Here is an 18,316-nt window from a genome sequence, read left to right as displayed (position 1 = left end):
TTGCAGAATTGTTTTCATTCAGCCAACCATACACAGTCTCTAGAAGGGCATGCCACAGCATTATTTGGGTGAGGACTTTGACTAGGCCACTCCAAAAGCCATTCATATATATATATATATATTTTTTTTTACTATTTAGAAATGGATTTGTTGTTGTGCCATGGATCGTTGTCCCACACCTTCCTGAATATTTCCCTACACATTTTGAGGGATTATCAAACTGCTTTTTGCAAATGTGACACAAGCCTTTGTGTTATTTTTGATCAGCAGTGTTTTTAGCAGAGGAACTCCCCTCTTAGCTGCTTTTTGACCTTGCTTTTTTTTATTCTGACCTCTGAGCAGCTTTATTTAATGCCGTGTCTGTCGTCCTCTTTAAAAGTCATCATATTTTTGTAAATATTGATTGTTTTGCATATTTTCCATTCACCTTGTGCTATGTTGTGCTGTCTGTTTAAAGGTCACAGCTCATTGAACATTGGTATGATGCCTCAGTGCTCTGCTCTTATATTCTGGTTGTTTTTTTCTATCTAGTGGTTAATGATTTTGTGCTCTGATCAGGTGCAAGTAGACACATACAGGTCCTTCTCAAAATATTAGCATATTGTGATAAAGTTCATTATTTTCCATAATGTAATGATGAAAATTTAACATTCATATATTTTAGATTCATGGCACACTAACTGAAATATTTCAGGTCTTTTATTGTCTTAATACGGATGATTTTGGCATACAGCTCATGAAAACCCAAAATTCCTATCTCACAAAATTAGCATATCATTAAAAGGGTCTCTAAACGAGCTATGAACCTAATCATCTGAATCAACAAGTTAACTCTAAACACCTGCAAAAGATTCCTGAGGCCTTTAAAACTCCCAGCCTGGTTCATCACTCAAAACCCCAATCATGGGTAAGACTGCCGACCTGACTGCTGTCCAGAAGGCCACTATTGACACCCTCAAGCAAGAGGGTAAGACACAGAAAGAAATATCTGAACGAATAGGCTGTTCCCAGAGTGCTGTATCAAGGCACCTCAGTGGGAAGTCTGTGGGAAGGAAAACGTGTGGCAGAAAACGCTGCACAACGAGAAGAGGTGACCGGACCCTGAGGAAGATTGTGGAGAAGGGCCGATTCCAGACCTTGGGGGACCTGCGGAAGCAGTGGACTGAGTCTGGAGTAGAAACATCCAGAGCCACCGTGCACAGGCGTGTGCAGGAAATGGGCTACAGGTGCCGCATTCCCCAGGTCAAGCCACTTTTGAACCAGAAACAGCGGCAGAAGCGCCTGACCTGGGCTACAGAGAAGCAGCACTGGACTGTTGCTCAGTGGTCCAAAGTACTTTTTTCGGATGAAAGCAAATTCTGCATGTCATTCAGAAATCAAGGTGCCAGAGTCTGGAGGAAGACTGGGGAGAAGGAAATGCCAAAATGCCAGAAGTCCAGTGTCAAGTACCCACAGTCAGTGATGGTCTGGGGTGCCGTGTCAGCTGCTGGTGTTGGTCCACTGTGTTTTATCAAGGGCAGGGTCAATGCAGCTAGCTATCAGGAGATTTTGGAGCACTTCATGCTTCCATCTGCTGAAAAGCTTTATGGAGATGAAGATTTCATTTTTCAGCACGACCTGGCACCTGCTCACAGTGCCAAAACCACTGGTAAATGGTTTACTGACCATGGTATCACTGTGCTCAATTGGCCTGCCAACTCTCCTCACCTGAACCCCATAGAGAATCTGTGGGATATTGTGAAGAGAACGTTGAGAGACTCAAGACCCAACACTCTGGATGAGCTAAAGGCCGCTATCGAAGCATCCTGGGCCTCCATAAGACCTCAGCAGTGCCACAGGCTGATTGCCTCCATGCCACGCCGCATTGAAGCAGTCATTTCTGCAAAAGGATTCCCGACCAAGTATTGAGTGCATAACTGTACATGATTATTTGAAGGTTGACGTTTTTTGTATTAAAAACACTTTTCTTTTATTGGTCGGATGAAATATGCTAATTTTGTGAGATAGGAATTTTGGGTTTTCATGAGCTGTATGCCACAATCATCCGTATTAAGACAATAAAAGACCTGAAATATTTCAGTTAGTGTGCAATGAATCTAAAATATATGAATGTTAAATTTTCATCATGACATTATGGAAAATAATGAACTTTATCACAATATGCTAATATTTTGAGAAGGACCTGTACTGTGAGGTCGGATTATTGGCTACAGGGAATCTGTATTTATTTTCCAAAATATTGGTTATTAGTTGTTTTTGTCAAGAACATCCACCAGGCTGATCTGCTGGTTTCACACTAAGCCAAACTATAGTAAACCCTTTGTTTGGATTTGGAGTATATGGGAGGACAGCTGTAAGGTTTGTTTTTATTCTGCTGACTTTGCAGAGACCTGATTCACCACTGCATTATAGGGTGGGACATTAATAGTGGTTTGGAACACAATTTTAAATATGACACTATATACAGGGGTTGGACAATGAAACTGAAACACCTGTCATTTAATGTAGGAGGTTTCATGGCTAAATTGGACCAGCCTGGTAGCCAGTCTTCATTGATTGCACATTGCACCAGTAAGAGCAGAGTGTGAAGGTTCAATTAGCAGGGTAAGAACACAGTTTTGCTCAAAATATTGAAATGCACACAACATTATGGGTGATATACCAGAGTTGAAAAGAGGACAAATTGTTGGTGAACGTCTTGCTGGCGCATCTGTGACCAAGACAGCAAGTCTTTATGATGAATCAAGAGCCACGGTATCCAGGGTAATGTCAGCATACCACCAAGAAGGACGAACCACATCCAACAGGATTAACCGTGGATGCAAGAGGAAGCTGTCTGAAAGGGATGTTCGGGTGCTAACCCGGATTGTATCCAAAAAACATAAAACCACGGCTGCCCAAATCACGACAGAATTAAATGTTCACCTCAACTCTCCTGTTTCCACCAGAACTGTCCGTCAGGAGCTCCACAGGGTCAATATACACGGCCGGGCTGCTATAGCCAAACCTTTGGTCACTCATGCCAATGCCAAACGTCGGTTTCAATGGTGCAAGGAGCACAAATCTTGGGCTGTGGACAATGTGAAACATGTATTGTTCTCTGATGAGTCCACCTTTACTGTTTTCCCCACATCCAGGAGAGTTACGGTGTGGAGAAGCCCCAAAGAAGCGTACCACCCAGACTGTTGCATGCCCAGAGTGAAGCATGGGGGTGGATCAGTGATGGTTTGGGCTGCCATATCATGGCATTCCCTTGGCCCAATACTTGTGCTAGATGGGCGCGTCACTGCCAAGGACTACCGAACCATTCTTGAGGACCATGTGCATCCAATGGTTCAAACATTGTATCCTGAAGGTGGTGCCGTGTATCAGAATGACAATACACCAATACACACAGCAAGACTGGTGAAAGATTGGTTTGATGAACATGAAAGTGAAGTTGAACATCTCCCATGGCCTGCACAGTCACCAGATCTAAATATTATTGAGCCACTTTGGGGTGTTTTGGAGGAGCGAGTCAGGAAACGTTTTCCTCCACCAGTATCACGTAGTGACCTGGCCACTATCCTGCAAGAAGAATGGCTTAAAATCCCTCTGACCACTGTGCAGGACTTGTATATGTCATTCCCAACACGAATTGATGCTGTATTGGCCGCAAAAGGAAGCCCTACACCATACTAATAAATTATTGTGATCTAAAACCAGGTGTTTCTGTTTCATTGTCCAACCCCTGTAGTTTTAGGTCATATCTCCCAGCTCTATATTAAACTTAGAAGTTTCCAAAAAAAAGTCTTGATAAAATGTTACTCTACCTGTAAATGGAGTGCTCTGAATAGTGTTCTCATAAGTGCCAGCTTTTGACTTGGCCAGAAGGGCCTTATCTGCCTTTTCGTTTGAGCTTTCCAGCGCAGCATTCTTGTTGGCGGCGGCCTTTTTCGCATCCAGCTTCTTCTGCCGGCAAGACTTGGCGGGCTCTGCAAGCATGCGCACCTGGCGACGGAAGGCACTGAGGACTTGAATGGCCCCTGATTTTATTTTTTCCTGCTGGCCCTCTTCACTGCCAAACTCGTCAGTGTTAGAAGCCTTATAAAGAGGTAAGACGTGGAGCTGTTCATCCTCTGGGATTTTTCCAATTTCTCGATTATCCTCCCTTGTTAATGTACACACCTGAGAAAAAAGATACATGCCAGAATGAGTTAAATGCAGTTACTATGGTTGTTTCTGATTCATTTTATTTAAAAATGTGTTTTAGGTAACTTTTGTTTTGTCTTCACACTTTTACACCACACGTTGCAACTGAGAACTGCAACTTTTCAACTGGATTTATGTCAGGACTTTGACTAAGCCATTCTAACACATCAACATGCTTTGATCTAAACCCTTTTAACTGTAACTCTTATCATGCTGGAGTTACCAGCTGAGCTGACCTATCCTTCCTGAAGAAAAGGATCACAACAGCAGATTTGTGGATCACACAGACTCCAACATTGTTATCTTGGCAACCCCTCTGATAAATGTTCTCCTTACCTGGCCTATCAGTTTAGATAGATGTCCATAAATTGGTAGGATTGAATGTGTCATAGTCTTTCCATTTTCATATGATTAGGCACAGGCTGTGGCTCAGAGGTATGTGTAGTTGTCTTGTTGTCAGAAGGCTGGAGGTCTGATTCCAGCTCACCAAAAAAATCCCACCACGTGCCAAATTGCCCTTTGAGACACTGAACCCCAAGATACCCACTGCTCTGTGTATCAATGTATGGATGCATGTGTAGATTAATGAATGAGACCTTTGGTGTAAAAGCTTGTAATGTTGCTTAATCGCCTAACTCTGCTTTAAACTTCACCACAGCCTGTCTGTTGTGTTCCTTGGTCTTCATCATGGTGTTTGCTGCTGCTCTCTAACAAACCTTTGAGGCCTTAACATAATTACTGCATTTATACTGAAATTTAATTACAGACAGGTGGACTTTATTTACTATTTAGGTTACTTCCACAGGCAGTTTGTTGCACTGGATTTTATTCAGCGGTATCAAAGTCTTTTATCTTTAGTCACAGATTTCTACAAAAAAAAAAAAAAATGAAAACCAACAATCAGTTATCTTCTGTTTCACAATTATGCACAACTCTGTTTTGGCCTCTGATAATCCCAGTAAAACATATTTAGGTTTTGGGTTGTAACACTAAATGAAAAGGTTTAAGGGAGTTTCCTAGGTTCAGCTTACCACAGTGCTTCCTCCCTGCATGTTGTGAAGGTCTCTGTGAGCATGGGCACAAAAGTCCAAACATGCCGTGACTCCGGAGAAAGGCCGTCCCTCCTTGAGCCCCAGACGACAATCAGGGGCCCTGTGCTCATGTTCAACCTACAGACAAAAAGAAGACAAATTAGCAAAGCTCACTAAACTTTACAAAATCCCCGTCAGCAACACCTGTTAATTGTCTGATTGACTAATAACTGGGAGTAACGGTGTCTTCTCAGTTCAGGTCAGTCGCACACCAACCTTCGGACATGGGGACTCCCACACACTACCATCAAAATCTAACCTGTTTTCGGACACATGGGCCTGAAAATAAACCGTGCACATAATAAATGTTTACTTGGACCCTTTCCCGTGGACAAACCAAGTATGGTGCTGCCTTTTTAAGGATGGTTTCTGTGCCCTGCCTTATTTTACTGAATTACCACAATAAGGTCAATAAGCACAAATTTCGGACAAGTCAAAACCTTACTTAGAAATGATTGTCTGAAATAGCAAAAAATAAATATTATTATTAATATTAAAACCTTGATTACGGTACTTTAGATTTCCTCTGAGGATCAATTATGCCCTTTAGTAATAGTATTTTTCCTCTAGTATTTTAGTAGACAGGACGTTATTCAATGTATTGAAGTTATAATGCAGACATATTCTTACCTGGTTTCCATATGCTTCAGGTGCCATAATTTTATACAAGGGAGCCAGTAATGATGCCAAATTTTGAAGATTTTTCTCAAGGTTCTCTTCCTGAAGAAACAGAATGTTTAACATGAATTTAAATGTCAGTGCATGTTGCTGGTTATAACACAATGTAATTAGCATTAAATACCTCTCTCACATCATCTCCTAATAGTTTAAACTTCCTTGGGATTTTGCTCCGGGCAAACTTGCAGCCATTATAGTACATGCTCCAAGAGCAGCCAAAAGAGAAAGATGCACCGCTGGCTTCAGGATTGAAGCCCTGGCATGCACAGGTCCTCCTGAAAGTGCAAGGGTAATAAAATATGTTTGTTTTAAACAAACTAGTGAGAGATAACAAAACAAACTTAGCTAAAGTACTTTGAATAACACAGAATATGTGTACACATATATGGATTCATTAGACAGAGTGATGTATTTCAAGCATTTATTTATTTTCTTTTACATGGCAGCTATTGAAAACCCAAATATTCGGTTTCACAGAAAATTAGAAAATAACATAAGATCAATAGAAAAGAGCTTTAACACAAAAACATCAGCCTATGTTCATGCACTGTACTGTATATGCACTCAGTACTTTGTTGAGGATCCTTTTGCATCAATTACTGCATCATTGCAGCGTGACATGAAAGTAATCAGTCTGAGGCTCTGCTGAGGTTTTCAGGAATGCTTTGATAGCGACCTTCAGCTCATCTGCATTGCTGGGTCTGGTGTCTCTCATCTTCCTCTTCCCAGTACTTCATAGATTCTCTGTGGGGTTAGGGTGAGTTGTGTTTGCTGGCCAATTATGCACAATGATATCATGGTTATTAAAGCAGTTATAGATATCTTTGGCAGTGTGGGCTGCTGCCAAGTCCAGCTAGAGCAGAGGGAAGCATGAAAAGCTCTAGGATTTCTTGGTACACAGCTCCACTGACTTTGGTCTTAATGAAACACGGTGGACCACCGGCAGATGAGAAGGCTACAAAAATCATCACTGACTGTAAAAACTTCACACTGGACCTCTAGTAACTTGAATTCTGTGCCCCTCTTCTCTTCCTCCAGATTCTGTAACCTTGACTTCGAAATAAAAATGCATCTGAAAAGGGGACTGTGGACCACTGAGCAAAACCCGAGTTCTTTGTCTGCTCAGCCCAGGTAAGATGCACATGACGTTGTTTGTAACATAAGGAATGCAACGTTTGCAGCCAAGTTCTGGATGCGGTTGTGCGTGGTGGCTCCTGAAGCACTTGACTCCAGCTGCAGTGTTTTATATCTCTCTTTAACTCAACATTTCATTAACAGACTTGGGTACAGCAATCTGTGAGCAGCCAGCTTATTTGTGACCTTTTGTGGCTTAGCCCTCTTTGTGGGGGGTGTCAGAGACTGTGTGCTGGACAACTGTCAGCAGTCTTCCTAATGATAGTGTAAGCTATAACATTGCTGTAGTAAAAAGCTATTTTATTGATCTTACGTTATATTGCCATTACCTTAGAAACTGAATTTTGGGTATTCATTAGCAGTAAGCCATATTCATCAAATGCTAGAGATATACCACATATATACCATATATGTGGTATATATATAAATATATAAATACACCATAATGCTATGAATCTATATATTGAGTTTTCTTTTTTGAATAGAAATAGTGACATAAATTACCTTTTCAATAACATAATTTTCTAATTGCACCTGTAAACTACTGGTATGTGGTAATGTAATTGTAAGACACTTCTGAGTACGGCAGTGCTGTTACTTACTCCTCATTGAAAGCACAGCGCCTCTGCGTATGAGCTCCATGTTTTGTCAGAGTTTCACTCAGCTCGAGGTAGAGGCGGTCGGCCAAACTGGGCTGGATGCCTTCCCAGACCAGGATTACAATTACGATGCAGGCGGTGTCACATCTGTGACCAGTACGTTCACGCACCAAAACCAGTAACTTTTCCTCCACACTGCCTCGTCGAATCACCTGAAACAGAACACACACACAGGTATTATAGGAATATTTGAGGGCAGCCAATTTCTCAGAATGCAATTTAAACAGAATAAAAACAGCTCAGACCCATTTGGCTATGGGGCATCCTTGTGTACTTTTCCCCTCCTTGCCAGTGTAAATTACTTTCTCAATCCTGATGGCTCGCCCATTGAGGCCAGACCTTCAATACACAGAATAAAGACATTAAAAAAAAAAAAAACAGAAGTTGCAAAACACAGTCAGCATTCCTTTAACTGCTTTATAAATCTGTGGATAACCTGTTCTCCATTTTTTCCCGTATGCCAGCGACAGTAGGTGCTGATCCCAGATGAGTGTAATATGGACCCTCATCCTTCTCAATGATTTGATCTAAATTCAACAAAGCATAACATGTTAGGAATTACATGCTGAACCATTGATCACAGTTCATCACCCACGGTATGACACTCACCCACACAGTGGCATGATGGGATCTCATATTGGGTTTTCATGGGAGTGTCCAGAAGATTCTTTACAGGGGTGTCTAACAGCTTCATGGGGGAGTCTATGAAACTTTTCAGGAGTTGTTCCTTCTTGGGAGTGGAGTCAAGCGTCTTTTTCAGAGCTAAAGTGGACGAAGCTGCTGTGGCTGATGAGTCTGTCCCAGTCATATCCATGTTGGTTGATAGGATTGTTACAGGCCCTGAGGATTCCACCTTGACTTTACTAGATGAACTGGAGACGTGGGGTTTCTTCTCAAATAGATTTGAGAGTTCGTACTGCCTCAAACTTTGTTCCATATTGGCGAGGATGCTCCCTGGCTTCTTGTTTTGAACACACAGGGACTGTTGATTTTCCTGCTTGATTTGAACCCCACCCATCCCTGGGTCACGGGTCTGAAACAGCTGTTCCTGCTGCCGGGAGGCAGCCAGCTCGAATCTGGGGCCGTTTTCCATTTTTACAGCTCTCAGGTTTTGTTTAGGGTCAAAGGGGCTTTGAGGGGGGTGAGGAGGGCCGTGCCGTTCCTGCCTTTGTAATATATGCATGCGCAGAGCCGCATGCCTCTGAAATTCAACGTGGGGACCTACTGGTCCCAGAGGTAGTCGAGGTCCTGTTTGGAACTGAGAACAAGAGGCCTTTGCCTGCTCTTCAGCTTTGGGAAACATCCGTGTCGCTGACTGTTGGTTACACAGACCCTGCGGAAAGTGAGGTTGTGACTGTGAAGAGGTCTGGGCTAAGTCCACGTGGTTGGGCTCGTGGCAGTGGGTGTTAGGCTGCTGTGGTTGAAACTGTTTGAGGTTTTGGCTGCCTGAGTTTACAAGACACTGTCTTTGATGTTGTTGTTGTTGCATCTCTGTGTTACTGTAGGTAAATGCTGATTGGTCAGTGTGCTGATGGTTGTTACTGAAAGGCTGGTCTGGTTGAGGCTGGTGTTGACCTGGTGGAGGCTGGCTGCGTGGTCTGTAAGTGGGGGACTTGAGCTGCTGAGCTTCAAACTGTGGTGGGTGGGACAGCGGGCGTTGAAGATGACAGTGCTGTTGCTGTGTTGTCACAAACTCTGCTGACAGTATCTCCTCCAAGTCTTTGTCCTCATGTAAGTGCTCTGATTCCATCGGGGAGAGGTAGCAGTTAGATTGCTGATTCTGAGGGAAGTTTTTAGTCTCAGGCGTTTTCTGGAGCAAATGTTGCTGCATCTGAGGTGCTTTAGAGTTGGACTGCTGCCACTCAGGGGCAGTGTTGTGCTGAACTGAAGCACATTGCATCTGAGCAGGTAGAAAGTCCTGCTGTTTTTGCTGGGAGCTGTTAGACCCTTGGCTGGTATCTGTGAAAGGTCCTTGTGTATGTGTTTTCCTGTACCTTTGCACTGGGTTTGGCTCCATTACCTGGGGGCTGGTGGTCTGCTGTTCTGACTTAGACTTTGCAGGAATGTCCCTCCACATGCCTTGCTCTTTTGCCTGGGATGATGGGGAGTGTATCGGCTGCTGATGGGAATGTGAAAGATTAATTTCTATCCAGTTAGTTTGGCTGGGAGTGGCTCTCTGTTGATGTGTGTTCTCCATACTGTTTACTGACCCTAAGTGATTTTGCTGCTGGAGACTGGCTCCCAGGTGGCCATCATGTTGTTCCCCAGCATTATCCTGAAAGTTTTGAGTTTGTGTCCTATACTGGAGTCCTATGCTGGTGTCATGGTGCAGAGCAGCGGCATGTTTGTCACTTTGGCTGTTCTCATGTACGCCAGAATTAGGAAGGGATCCATATCCGGCTGCCTCTGCGGTCTGTAAGGGATTACGATGGGTAAGAAAAGACCTTGGGTTGTACTTCTTCTGGGGTTTTGTATATGTTCCTTGAGGGTTTGTGTCATCTGGAAAGAATTGTGCCCCATTGGGATGTTGTTGTGCCCCCAGAGCTATCTCCTGACCAGAGCAAGATGGAGGATGTTGCTGATGGTGGTTTACTCCAAAATTACCGGAATATCCATTTACTAAATAGTTGCCAGAGTTGTAGCTGTTCAGGCCTTCTGCAGATGCTGCAGGCGGCTGCTGCTGTGACTCTGGCAACCCTGAGATTACAGTAGGGGGTTGAGCACCTTCACTGGCCGAGTGTGTGGCCAATGAGTCGTTGACAGTATCTAGCTGTGATCCAGATGCTTGTGATGCAATGGACACTTGCTCAGGATAATACTGAGACAAGGTTTTTTCCAAAAGATCACCTGGAATGCTTTCTATGGTTGAGGAAGATGATACAGCACCATTTGGAACTGGCTTATTTCGTGGTAGACTGAAAATATCTCCATTAGATATATGACAGTTCCTTATTTCAAAATTAATATCAGTCTGAGCAGAAGTGTGTTCCATTTCAGTTTTCTTTGTTGACTCAGATAAGTTTTTCACCAAATTATAGCTTGAGTCACAGTTTTCTTTCATTTCAGCATCTACTTTCATTTTCTTAGGCTGGTGGACCAGTAAGGACTGCTCAGTGAATCCATGCTTCAACTCCCCATTCATTAAATCTCCGTTCATCTTGTAGAACCCCTGTTGGAACAATGCTTGCTCTGAAGCTGGGGCGTTGCAGTTCTCCCTGTACCTCTTCATGGAGCCAACGGCTTTGCAGGGGTCGTGATGCACCGCGTCCGTAATCCAGCTCTCACCGTCGCTGATCTGCAGAGAATCCTCCTGTGAAAACCGGGCTCCATTCTGGAATTTGTGAGAACTGTGCCGAGATGTTCCGAACTGTCCCAACATCAGACTTTCTTCCGCCTCATGTGTGGCCTCTTCTGTTTCCATCTGGCCTGCTCAGAGCCCATACACCAGGCTGCCCTCTGTCCCACCTGCATGGTAGAAAGACGGTATGAGACGGTTATTTTTGAAGGTTTTTTCAAGTAAAGCAAAAAACATTCAATGCAATCTTTATATTGAAATTACTTGTTTCCACCCAAAAAAATATTTTAAGCCGTCAAATCCATTTTGAGCTCATGTGCCACTTAATGAATTGTGGTTTGAAACCAATGTGTTGAGAACCAAGTTGAAGAACTGTTTAAGTTCATAATGTGCAAAACTAACATTTATTGTTGAGCATTTTCTGTCCCTGGTTTGTGTTTCACACCAACAGTTTGACACAACATCATACCAGCATCTCCTGTGTTCAGCCAGGTTATATGACAGCATCAAAAAAAGCCTTTAAGTGCTATTGAGGAGGCAAAAGGTTGCTGTCTGGTAGTTATCAGTTAAAGTGCTGACTAGTATGTACAGTATGTTCTGACTGGGTGGAACAATGGCCATCAATCAATAGTGTCAAGTTTGGTTCCATAATGTATTGTTTTACAAACACTACCTTCATGTTGTTTTCTCTGTTTTTTCACTCATCTTTTTTCATGTAAGTTACTTTTTTTATGCAGATTATGGAGCAAAAGGGATTTTTTCTGCTGCATCATGTGCAGAGATTACCCATTTCACCAAATTTCAAAACATTATGCTGCAGATTCTTTGCCAAATGTAGTAGTTTTGAATCCAACAAGAAATGGTCCCCATTTATGCATTAGACAAGACGGAAGATAGTGAGAGCTTTTCGTTCTGATGCATTTAATGTATATGTTAAAATCTAATTTTTCAGTATCTGATGTGCCGTTTGGCTGAATCCAATCGCTGACAGACTCATTGGTGCATGACCAGACCTTCTCCTCAAAATTAAACTGCAGGTTTTTGGACTGAGAACCTTAACTACAGCAAGATGTCTATCAGGTTTGTGGAAGTAAAAAACTAAAAACACCCAAAACGTATTTGCTAACCTAACTAACCAAGTATTTCAGATCATTAGCCTCATGTATAAAATATTTTTTCAGACAGTCCTTATTGTTTACATGTACTACTTAAATTTACCATCTTTGGCACACAAAACAAAATGTCTACTCTATCTTGTCTCCTTTAATTACTTTTCTTATCTTAAAATAATTTCTCCCATCATTTAGGTTTTCGCATCTGGTTGTGCTCTTTACAGACTATAAAGAACTGAACAGACAAAATCTATGAACACTCCATGTACAGTTAAACCCAAACTTATTCCTGATCCTAATTCAGTAATGTTAAAAGTTTGTCCAGTGTGCACATAAAAAAATTTTCACTTCCTTATCTGAAGCATATCTTTTTCTCTCATTAAGAAAATGCATCAAAAAAGTTCCCCAGTATTTTTTCAAGCATGGTAAAAGCAAAACCCAAAATTATTAAAACAAATTCCAGACAAACAGAGGTTGAAATTCATAAGAATTCTGCAAACCTGTAGAATCCAGGGGTTATCCAGGGTTGCTGGATAGTGCCCCTCTCGGGGACTCCATTATTGTCCTGGGGGACTTCAACGCCCACGTGGGAAACGATAGTGACACCTGGAGAGGCGTGAATGGGAGGAATGGCCTCCCCAATCTGAATCTGAGTGGTGTTTTGTTACTGGACTTCTGTGCTAGTCACGGATTGTCCATACTGAACACCATGTTCAAACATAAGGGTGTCCATCAGTGCACTTAGCATCAAGACACCCTAGGCAGGAGGTCAATGATCGACTTTGTTGTTGTATCATCAGACCTTCGGCCGCATGTTTTGGACACTCGGGTGAAGAGAGGGACTGAGTTGTCCACTGATCACCACCTGTTTGTGAGTTGGATCCGCTGGAAGGGGAGAAAGCCAGACAGACTTGGCAGGCCCAAGCGCATAGTGAGGGTCTGCTGGGAACGTCTGGCGGAGCCCTCGGCCAGGGATGTATTCAACTCCCACCTCCGGGAGAGCTTGGACCAGATTCCGGTGGTTGTTGGAGACATAGAGTCCAAGTGGACCATGTTCGCCGCATCTATTGTCGATGCAGCTGCCTGTAGCTGCGGCCGTAAGGTCTGTGTTGCCTGTCGCGGAGGCAATCCCTGAACCCGGTGGTGGACACCGGCAGTAAGGGACGCTGTCAAGCTGAAGAAGGAGTCCTATCAGCTATGGTTGGCTTGTGGGACTCCTGAGGCAGCTGACGGGTACCGTGAGGCCAAGCGTGCCGCGGCCCGGTGGTGGCAGAGGCAAAAACTTGGGCCTGGGAGGAGTTCGGTGAGGCCATGGAGAAGGACTACTGGTTGGCCTCGATGCGATTCTGGCAAACCGTCCACCGCCTCAGGTTGGGGAAGCAGTGCTTCACCAACACTGTTTACAGTGGGGGTGGGTGGCTTCTGACCTCAACTGGGGACATTATCGGGCGGTGGAAGGAGTACTTCGAGGATCTCCTCAATCTTGCCATCACGCATTCCCTGGTGGAAACAGAGGCTGGGGACTCGGGGTTGGACTCTTTCATCACCCAGGCTGAAGTCACTGAGGTGGTTAAAAAGCTCCGCGGTGGCAGGGCTTTGGGAGTGGATGAGATCCACCCTGAGTACCTCAAGTCTCTGGATGTTGTGAGGCTGTCATGGTTGACATGCCTCTTCAACATTGCGTGGTGGTCGGGGTCAGTGCCTCTGGACTGGCAGACTGGGGTGGTGGTCCCCCTTCATAAGAAGAGTGACCGGAAGGTGTGTTCCAACTACAGGGGATCACACTCCTCAGCCTCCCTGGTAAGGCCTACGCCAGGGTATTGGAGAGGAGAGTCCGACCGATAGTCGAACCTCAGCTTCAGGAGGAGCAGTGTGGTTTTCGTCCCGGCCGTGGAACATTGGACCAGCTCTATACCCTCTACAGGGTACTCGAGGGTTCATGGGAGTTTGCCCAACTGGTCTACATGTGTTTTGTGGACCTGGAGAAGGCATTCGACTGTGTCCCTCGTGATGCCCTGTTGGGGGTGCTCCAGGAGTATGAAATCGGTGGCACTTTATTAGGGGCCATCCGGTCTCTGTACAAGTGGAGCAGGAGTTTGGTTCGCATTGCCGGCACTAAGTCGGATCTGTTCCCAGTGCATGTTGGACTCCGACAGGGCTGCCCTTTGTCACCGGTCCTGTTCATAACTTTTATGGACAGGATTTCTAGGCGCAGCCAAGGGCCGGAGGGGGTCTGGTTTGGGGACCACAGGATTTCATCTCTTCTTTTTGCAGATGATGTGGTCCTGCTGGCCTCCTCTAGCCAAGACCTACAGCATGCGCTGTGGCAGTTCGCAGCCGAGTGTGAAGCGGCTGGGATGAGGATCAGCTCCTCCAAGTCCGAGGCGATGGTACTCGACCGGAAAAGGGTGGCTTGTCCTCTTCAGGTTGGAGGGGAGTTCCTGCCTCAAGTGGAGGAGTTTAAGTATCTCGGGGTCTTGTTCACAAGTGAGGGAAGAATGGAGCGGGAGACCGACAGACGGATTGGTGCGGCTGCCGCAGTAATGGGGGCGCTGTGCCGGTCCGTTGTGGTGAAGAGAGAGTTGAGCCAAAAAGCGAAGCTCTCGATTTACCGCTCGGTCTACATTCCTACCCTCACCTATGGCCATGAACTTTGGGTGATGACCGAAAGAATGAGATCCTGGATACAAGCGGCTGAAATGAGCTTCCTCCGTAGGGTGGCCGGGCACTCCCTTAGAGATAGGGCAAGGAGCTCGGCCATCCGGGAGGGGCTCGGAGTAGAGCCGCTGCTCCTCCACATCGAGAGGAGCCAGTTGAGGTGGCTCGGGCATCTATACCGGATGCCTCCTGGTCGCCTTCCTCGGTAGGTGTTCCAGGCACGTCCCACAGGGAGGAGGCTCAGGGGACGGCCCAGGACACGCTGGAGGGACTATGTCTCTCGGCTGGCCTGGGAACGCCTTGGGCTCCCCCCGGAGGAGCTGGACGAGGTGTCTGGGGAGAGGGAGTACGAGTACAACTACTGGAAAATGCTTCTGTAATCAGCATCTCCATATGTATGAGAGCCAATCCATTACAGTGTCTTGAGTGTTGAATTCCAACACCATCATTATAGGGTAGATAGTGACTAAACAATCACCTAAATACAACAGCAACGTAACTGAGTGGTGCAGAGCACGCCAAGACGTAGGAAAGCTGGGATTGAAAATAAGCTATTCACCTAAACATTAATTTCTGATCTCTACCCGAGTTAAAACATTAATACTGTGATGAGAACACTGTGTTTCTGTTATCTCTGCCATCAATCATTTTCTGCAAAAAACTTTGGGGGAAATGTTTGTTGATTATAGAATAAATCACACATATTAACATTATACAAACACATACTTATAAATAGCAACCATAAATGTAGCTGTAGTCTCTTAGTGTTCCCCAGAGCTGTATAGGCATACTTTATACACACTGTGACCCACAGGTCAAAGGGTCACATTGTGTACAACAGGGCTCCACAGTTCTAGAGGACCATGTGATCACACTGTTATCGTTAAATATTGCTGTGACATTTTCAAACATGCCTGGTTAAACAGCAAGAAAGAATGGAAAGAAGTAAAAAAGATTGGAAGAAAGACGTGGAAATATAGCAGGGAAGGGCAGAAGGAAAAAAGAAGGGAGGTAGGACAGGAGGATGGAAATGCAGAAAAAGGGAGACAGGAAGGTAAAAATAACTCAAGGGAGAAAAGAGGGACATGAGCAAAAAAGACAGAAGGAAGGAAAGATGGACAGAAGAACACAAGGAAGGAAAGAAGGAAGTACTGGAGGCAGAAAAAAGGACAAATAAAATTAAGGACACATGAAAGGAAAGAAGGACACAAGGAAAAAGGACAGGTCTAAGGAAAGAAGAAAGAAAAGACATAAAAAGGATTGCTAGAAGGAAGGAATAGTTTTAACAGTGGGATAGAGAAGTACTATTTGTTTTTCCATACTGTTCTAATCTTTTTCCATACTTCTACAGACCCAATAAATTCTGAAATTAACTTCCATGCTTTTCTGGACTTCTGTTTGTCGCTGTAGGAATTCTGATACATAATAAATAAACCATCTCCAGCTCTAGAATAAAGATTTTCTAAAGGGCTGGCAGTGTAGTAATTTAAAAGCCTCTTGAATAAATAATAGGCAAAAAGTTCTAAATATTAATTTCCCTTAAAACATGTACAAGTAAAACCTAGAAACGTAATTACAATGTCCAGTCTGACCAACTGGGTTGTAAATTAGCACTTACTATACAGCAGTTGTGACCCAGTAACCCACCTAAACCAATACAGTACAAGTATATCGGAGCAAACTCTGCCAAGTGGGCAAGCTAGCTGACATAATGATCTGCTCCTCTATGTCAATCACCCTTTCAGGACATTAGCAGCTATCCGGACCTCTAGAGTCTGAGTGCTAAATCTCCCTCTAACTAGACAAGCTTTTACAAGAGGGTCTGGAAAGCTCCCCCAGTTGTCACCAGAGGGTGGGTAGCAGCCTGTTAGCAGCCCTCCAAAAACCCAGACAGCTCTCATGTGAAAGACAGCCAAGTAATAAAGGCGCCTGTGCATAATGTATACTGTTTCCCAAATACTATCTTGTCCCGATGATTCAAGTATACTATTTCTAATAGACACACCCTAATGTGATGTTAAAGATTTATATACAATTAGATTAAATAAATCTATGAAAATCTGTATGTTTTGTTGGGAAAAACATCTGGCTTTACCCTCTGCATCACATATATTTTTTTGCCATATGAAAAACAGGATTCATGCTTATTATTATAATAATATTGATAATAATATAGTGCAAGGATTTAAAAGCAGTCATCTTTAATGTAATGAACGAGATAATACCTGACAATGATGAACTTTGCATATTGTAAACAACATCAAATGAGAAAAATAAATACTGCCATCATTGTTTTTTAATCTGCAACATAAACAAAATCTCTTGTGATGCAGCAACAAGGCAAAGTAAGTGAATTCTGCTTCCCGACCCCATGTGAATCTCCCTTTGTTTTCAGTCTGTTAATCAGCAACTCTGTCAGGACGGGAACATTGAGTATTAAGCTGCTGTCAGGGCAGCTCCGCTCCAAAGGTACACTCCGTAGTTTATTAAGCACCAAAAGAATCCAAGCAGCTCGTCACAGTTGGAGACACCCACATAGACCAAAAAAAAAATAAAAAAAAATATTTCAAACCCAGAACAAAGCCAAGAAAACCCAGCTGTTCGTGCGTCTATCCGGGCTTTATACACATATACAAACACACACAGCAACCGTGCAGTGATTTAAACCCAAATGTATAAGTTTGCTCTAGAAGTAACGCAGTAAACTAAGCCAAAGATATACTGCTGAAGTGACAGCACTGGATGCTTGTTAAAGGTCACATACACTTTGAGCTATTGTGGTTTTCTAATAGTTAAGAAGCAATAAACATGAAGCTGCAGCTTGAATTAAGACTCCTAAACTGAACTCTCCACAAAGAGTTAAATCGAGCACCAGAAGTCAGTTTCTTTGTTCCTAAATGCTGTTGTTTGTCTCTCCCTTTCCCACCCTATAATTACATGTAAGATTCTTCTCTACGTATGCTGCCATTCATCTGTTCCCTCCTCTTCAGTCTAATATCTAACCTAGACAATAATCTACCTTGCTACATGCTTTTCTACATAGTTTTTTCAGCTTTAGTTAGTTACAGTCAGTCACACTGCATTGTACATAGTTCACCGAGTAGGGAATGAGTTTTTGATAAAAGGTTAAAGATAATACCAAAGATTGTTGAAGGGTTATTTGGAGAAAAACAAGGACATAAGCACCATGTTAATGTCTGACCACACTCCAAGAATGCAGGTTTTAAGTTACCTCATTAACCTGTTTTTGTTGGGCTGAGCCAAAGTTTTACATACTTCTCATCCAGCAAAATGCAAAATATACCCAAACACTTAAAGCAACAACTTGTTTGCACTTGTGAAATCTACTTGGCTAAAGTTTGGATAACATCTTTTATTTCCAACCACATTTTTTGCAATATCAGTTTCAAGTTGGCAGTGAGTTTGTCTGTGCAGAAAAAGATCAACAGACAGATGGTCTGAAATCTTTCAGCTTTTGATGAGATTATGCAAAATTTG

The 18,316-nt window shown here is 43.5% G+C and overlaps 1 protein-coding gene across 2 annotated transcripts in view; it reads right to left on the bottom strand.

The window, feature by feature from the left end:
• tet2 (tet methylcytosine dioxygenase 2) overlaps positions 1 to 18,316 on the bottom strand; it is a 44,154-nt gene that overhangs the window by 5,393 nt on the left and 20,445 nt on the right. Inside the window, exons 2-9 of one of the 2 annotated variants that reach the window (XM_047364439.1) lie at positions 8,363 to 11,218; positions 8,190 to 8,280; positions 7,999 to 8,092; positions 7,697 to 7,905; positions 6,094 to 6,235; positions 5,913 to 6,002; positions 5,223 to 5,360; positions 3,813 to 4,167 (exon numbers count right to left, since the gene is read on the bottom strand). In XM_047364439.1, coding sequence (XP_047220395.1) covers positions 3,813 to 4,167; positions 5,223 to 5,360; positions 5,913 to 6,002; positions 6,094 to 6,235; positions 7,697 to 7,905; positions 7,999 to 8,092; positions 8,190 to 8,280; positions 8,363 to 11,174 — 3,931 coding nt within the window. In that variant the 5' untranslated portion in view covers positions 11,175 to 11,218. Of the gene's footprint in view, positions 1 to 3,812; positions 4,168 to 5,222; positions 5,361 to 5,912; positions 6,003 to 6,084; positions 6,236 to 7,696; positions 7,906 to 7,998; positions 8,093 to 8,189; positions 8,281 to 8,362; positions 11,219 to 18,316 lie in introns of both variants that reach the window. The other variant, XM_047364438.1, reaches the window with a different exon arrangement.

The sequence above is a fragment of the Girardinichthys multiradiatus genome, chromosome 5 (genome assembly GCF_021462225.1).
Source record: "Girardinichthys multiradiatus isolate DD_20200921_A chromosome 5, DD_fGirMul_XY1, whole genome shotgun sequence".
NCBI lineage: Eukaryota > Metazoa > Chordata > Actinopteri > Cyprinodontiformes > Goodeidae > Girardinichthys > Girardinichthys multiradiatus.
This window is presented reverse-complemented; position numbering and strand designations above follow the sequence as displayed.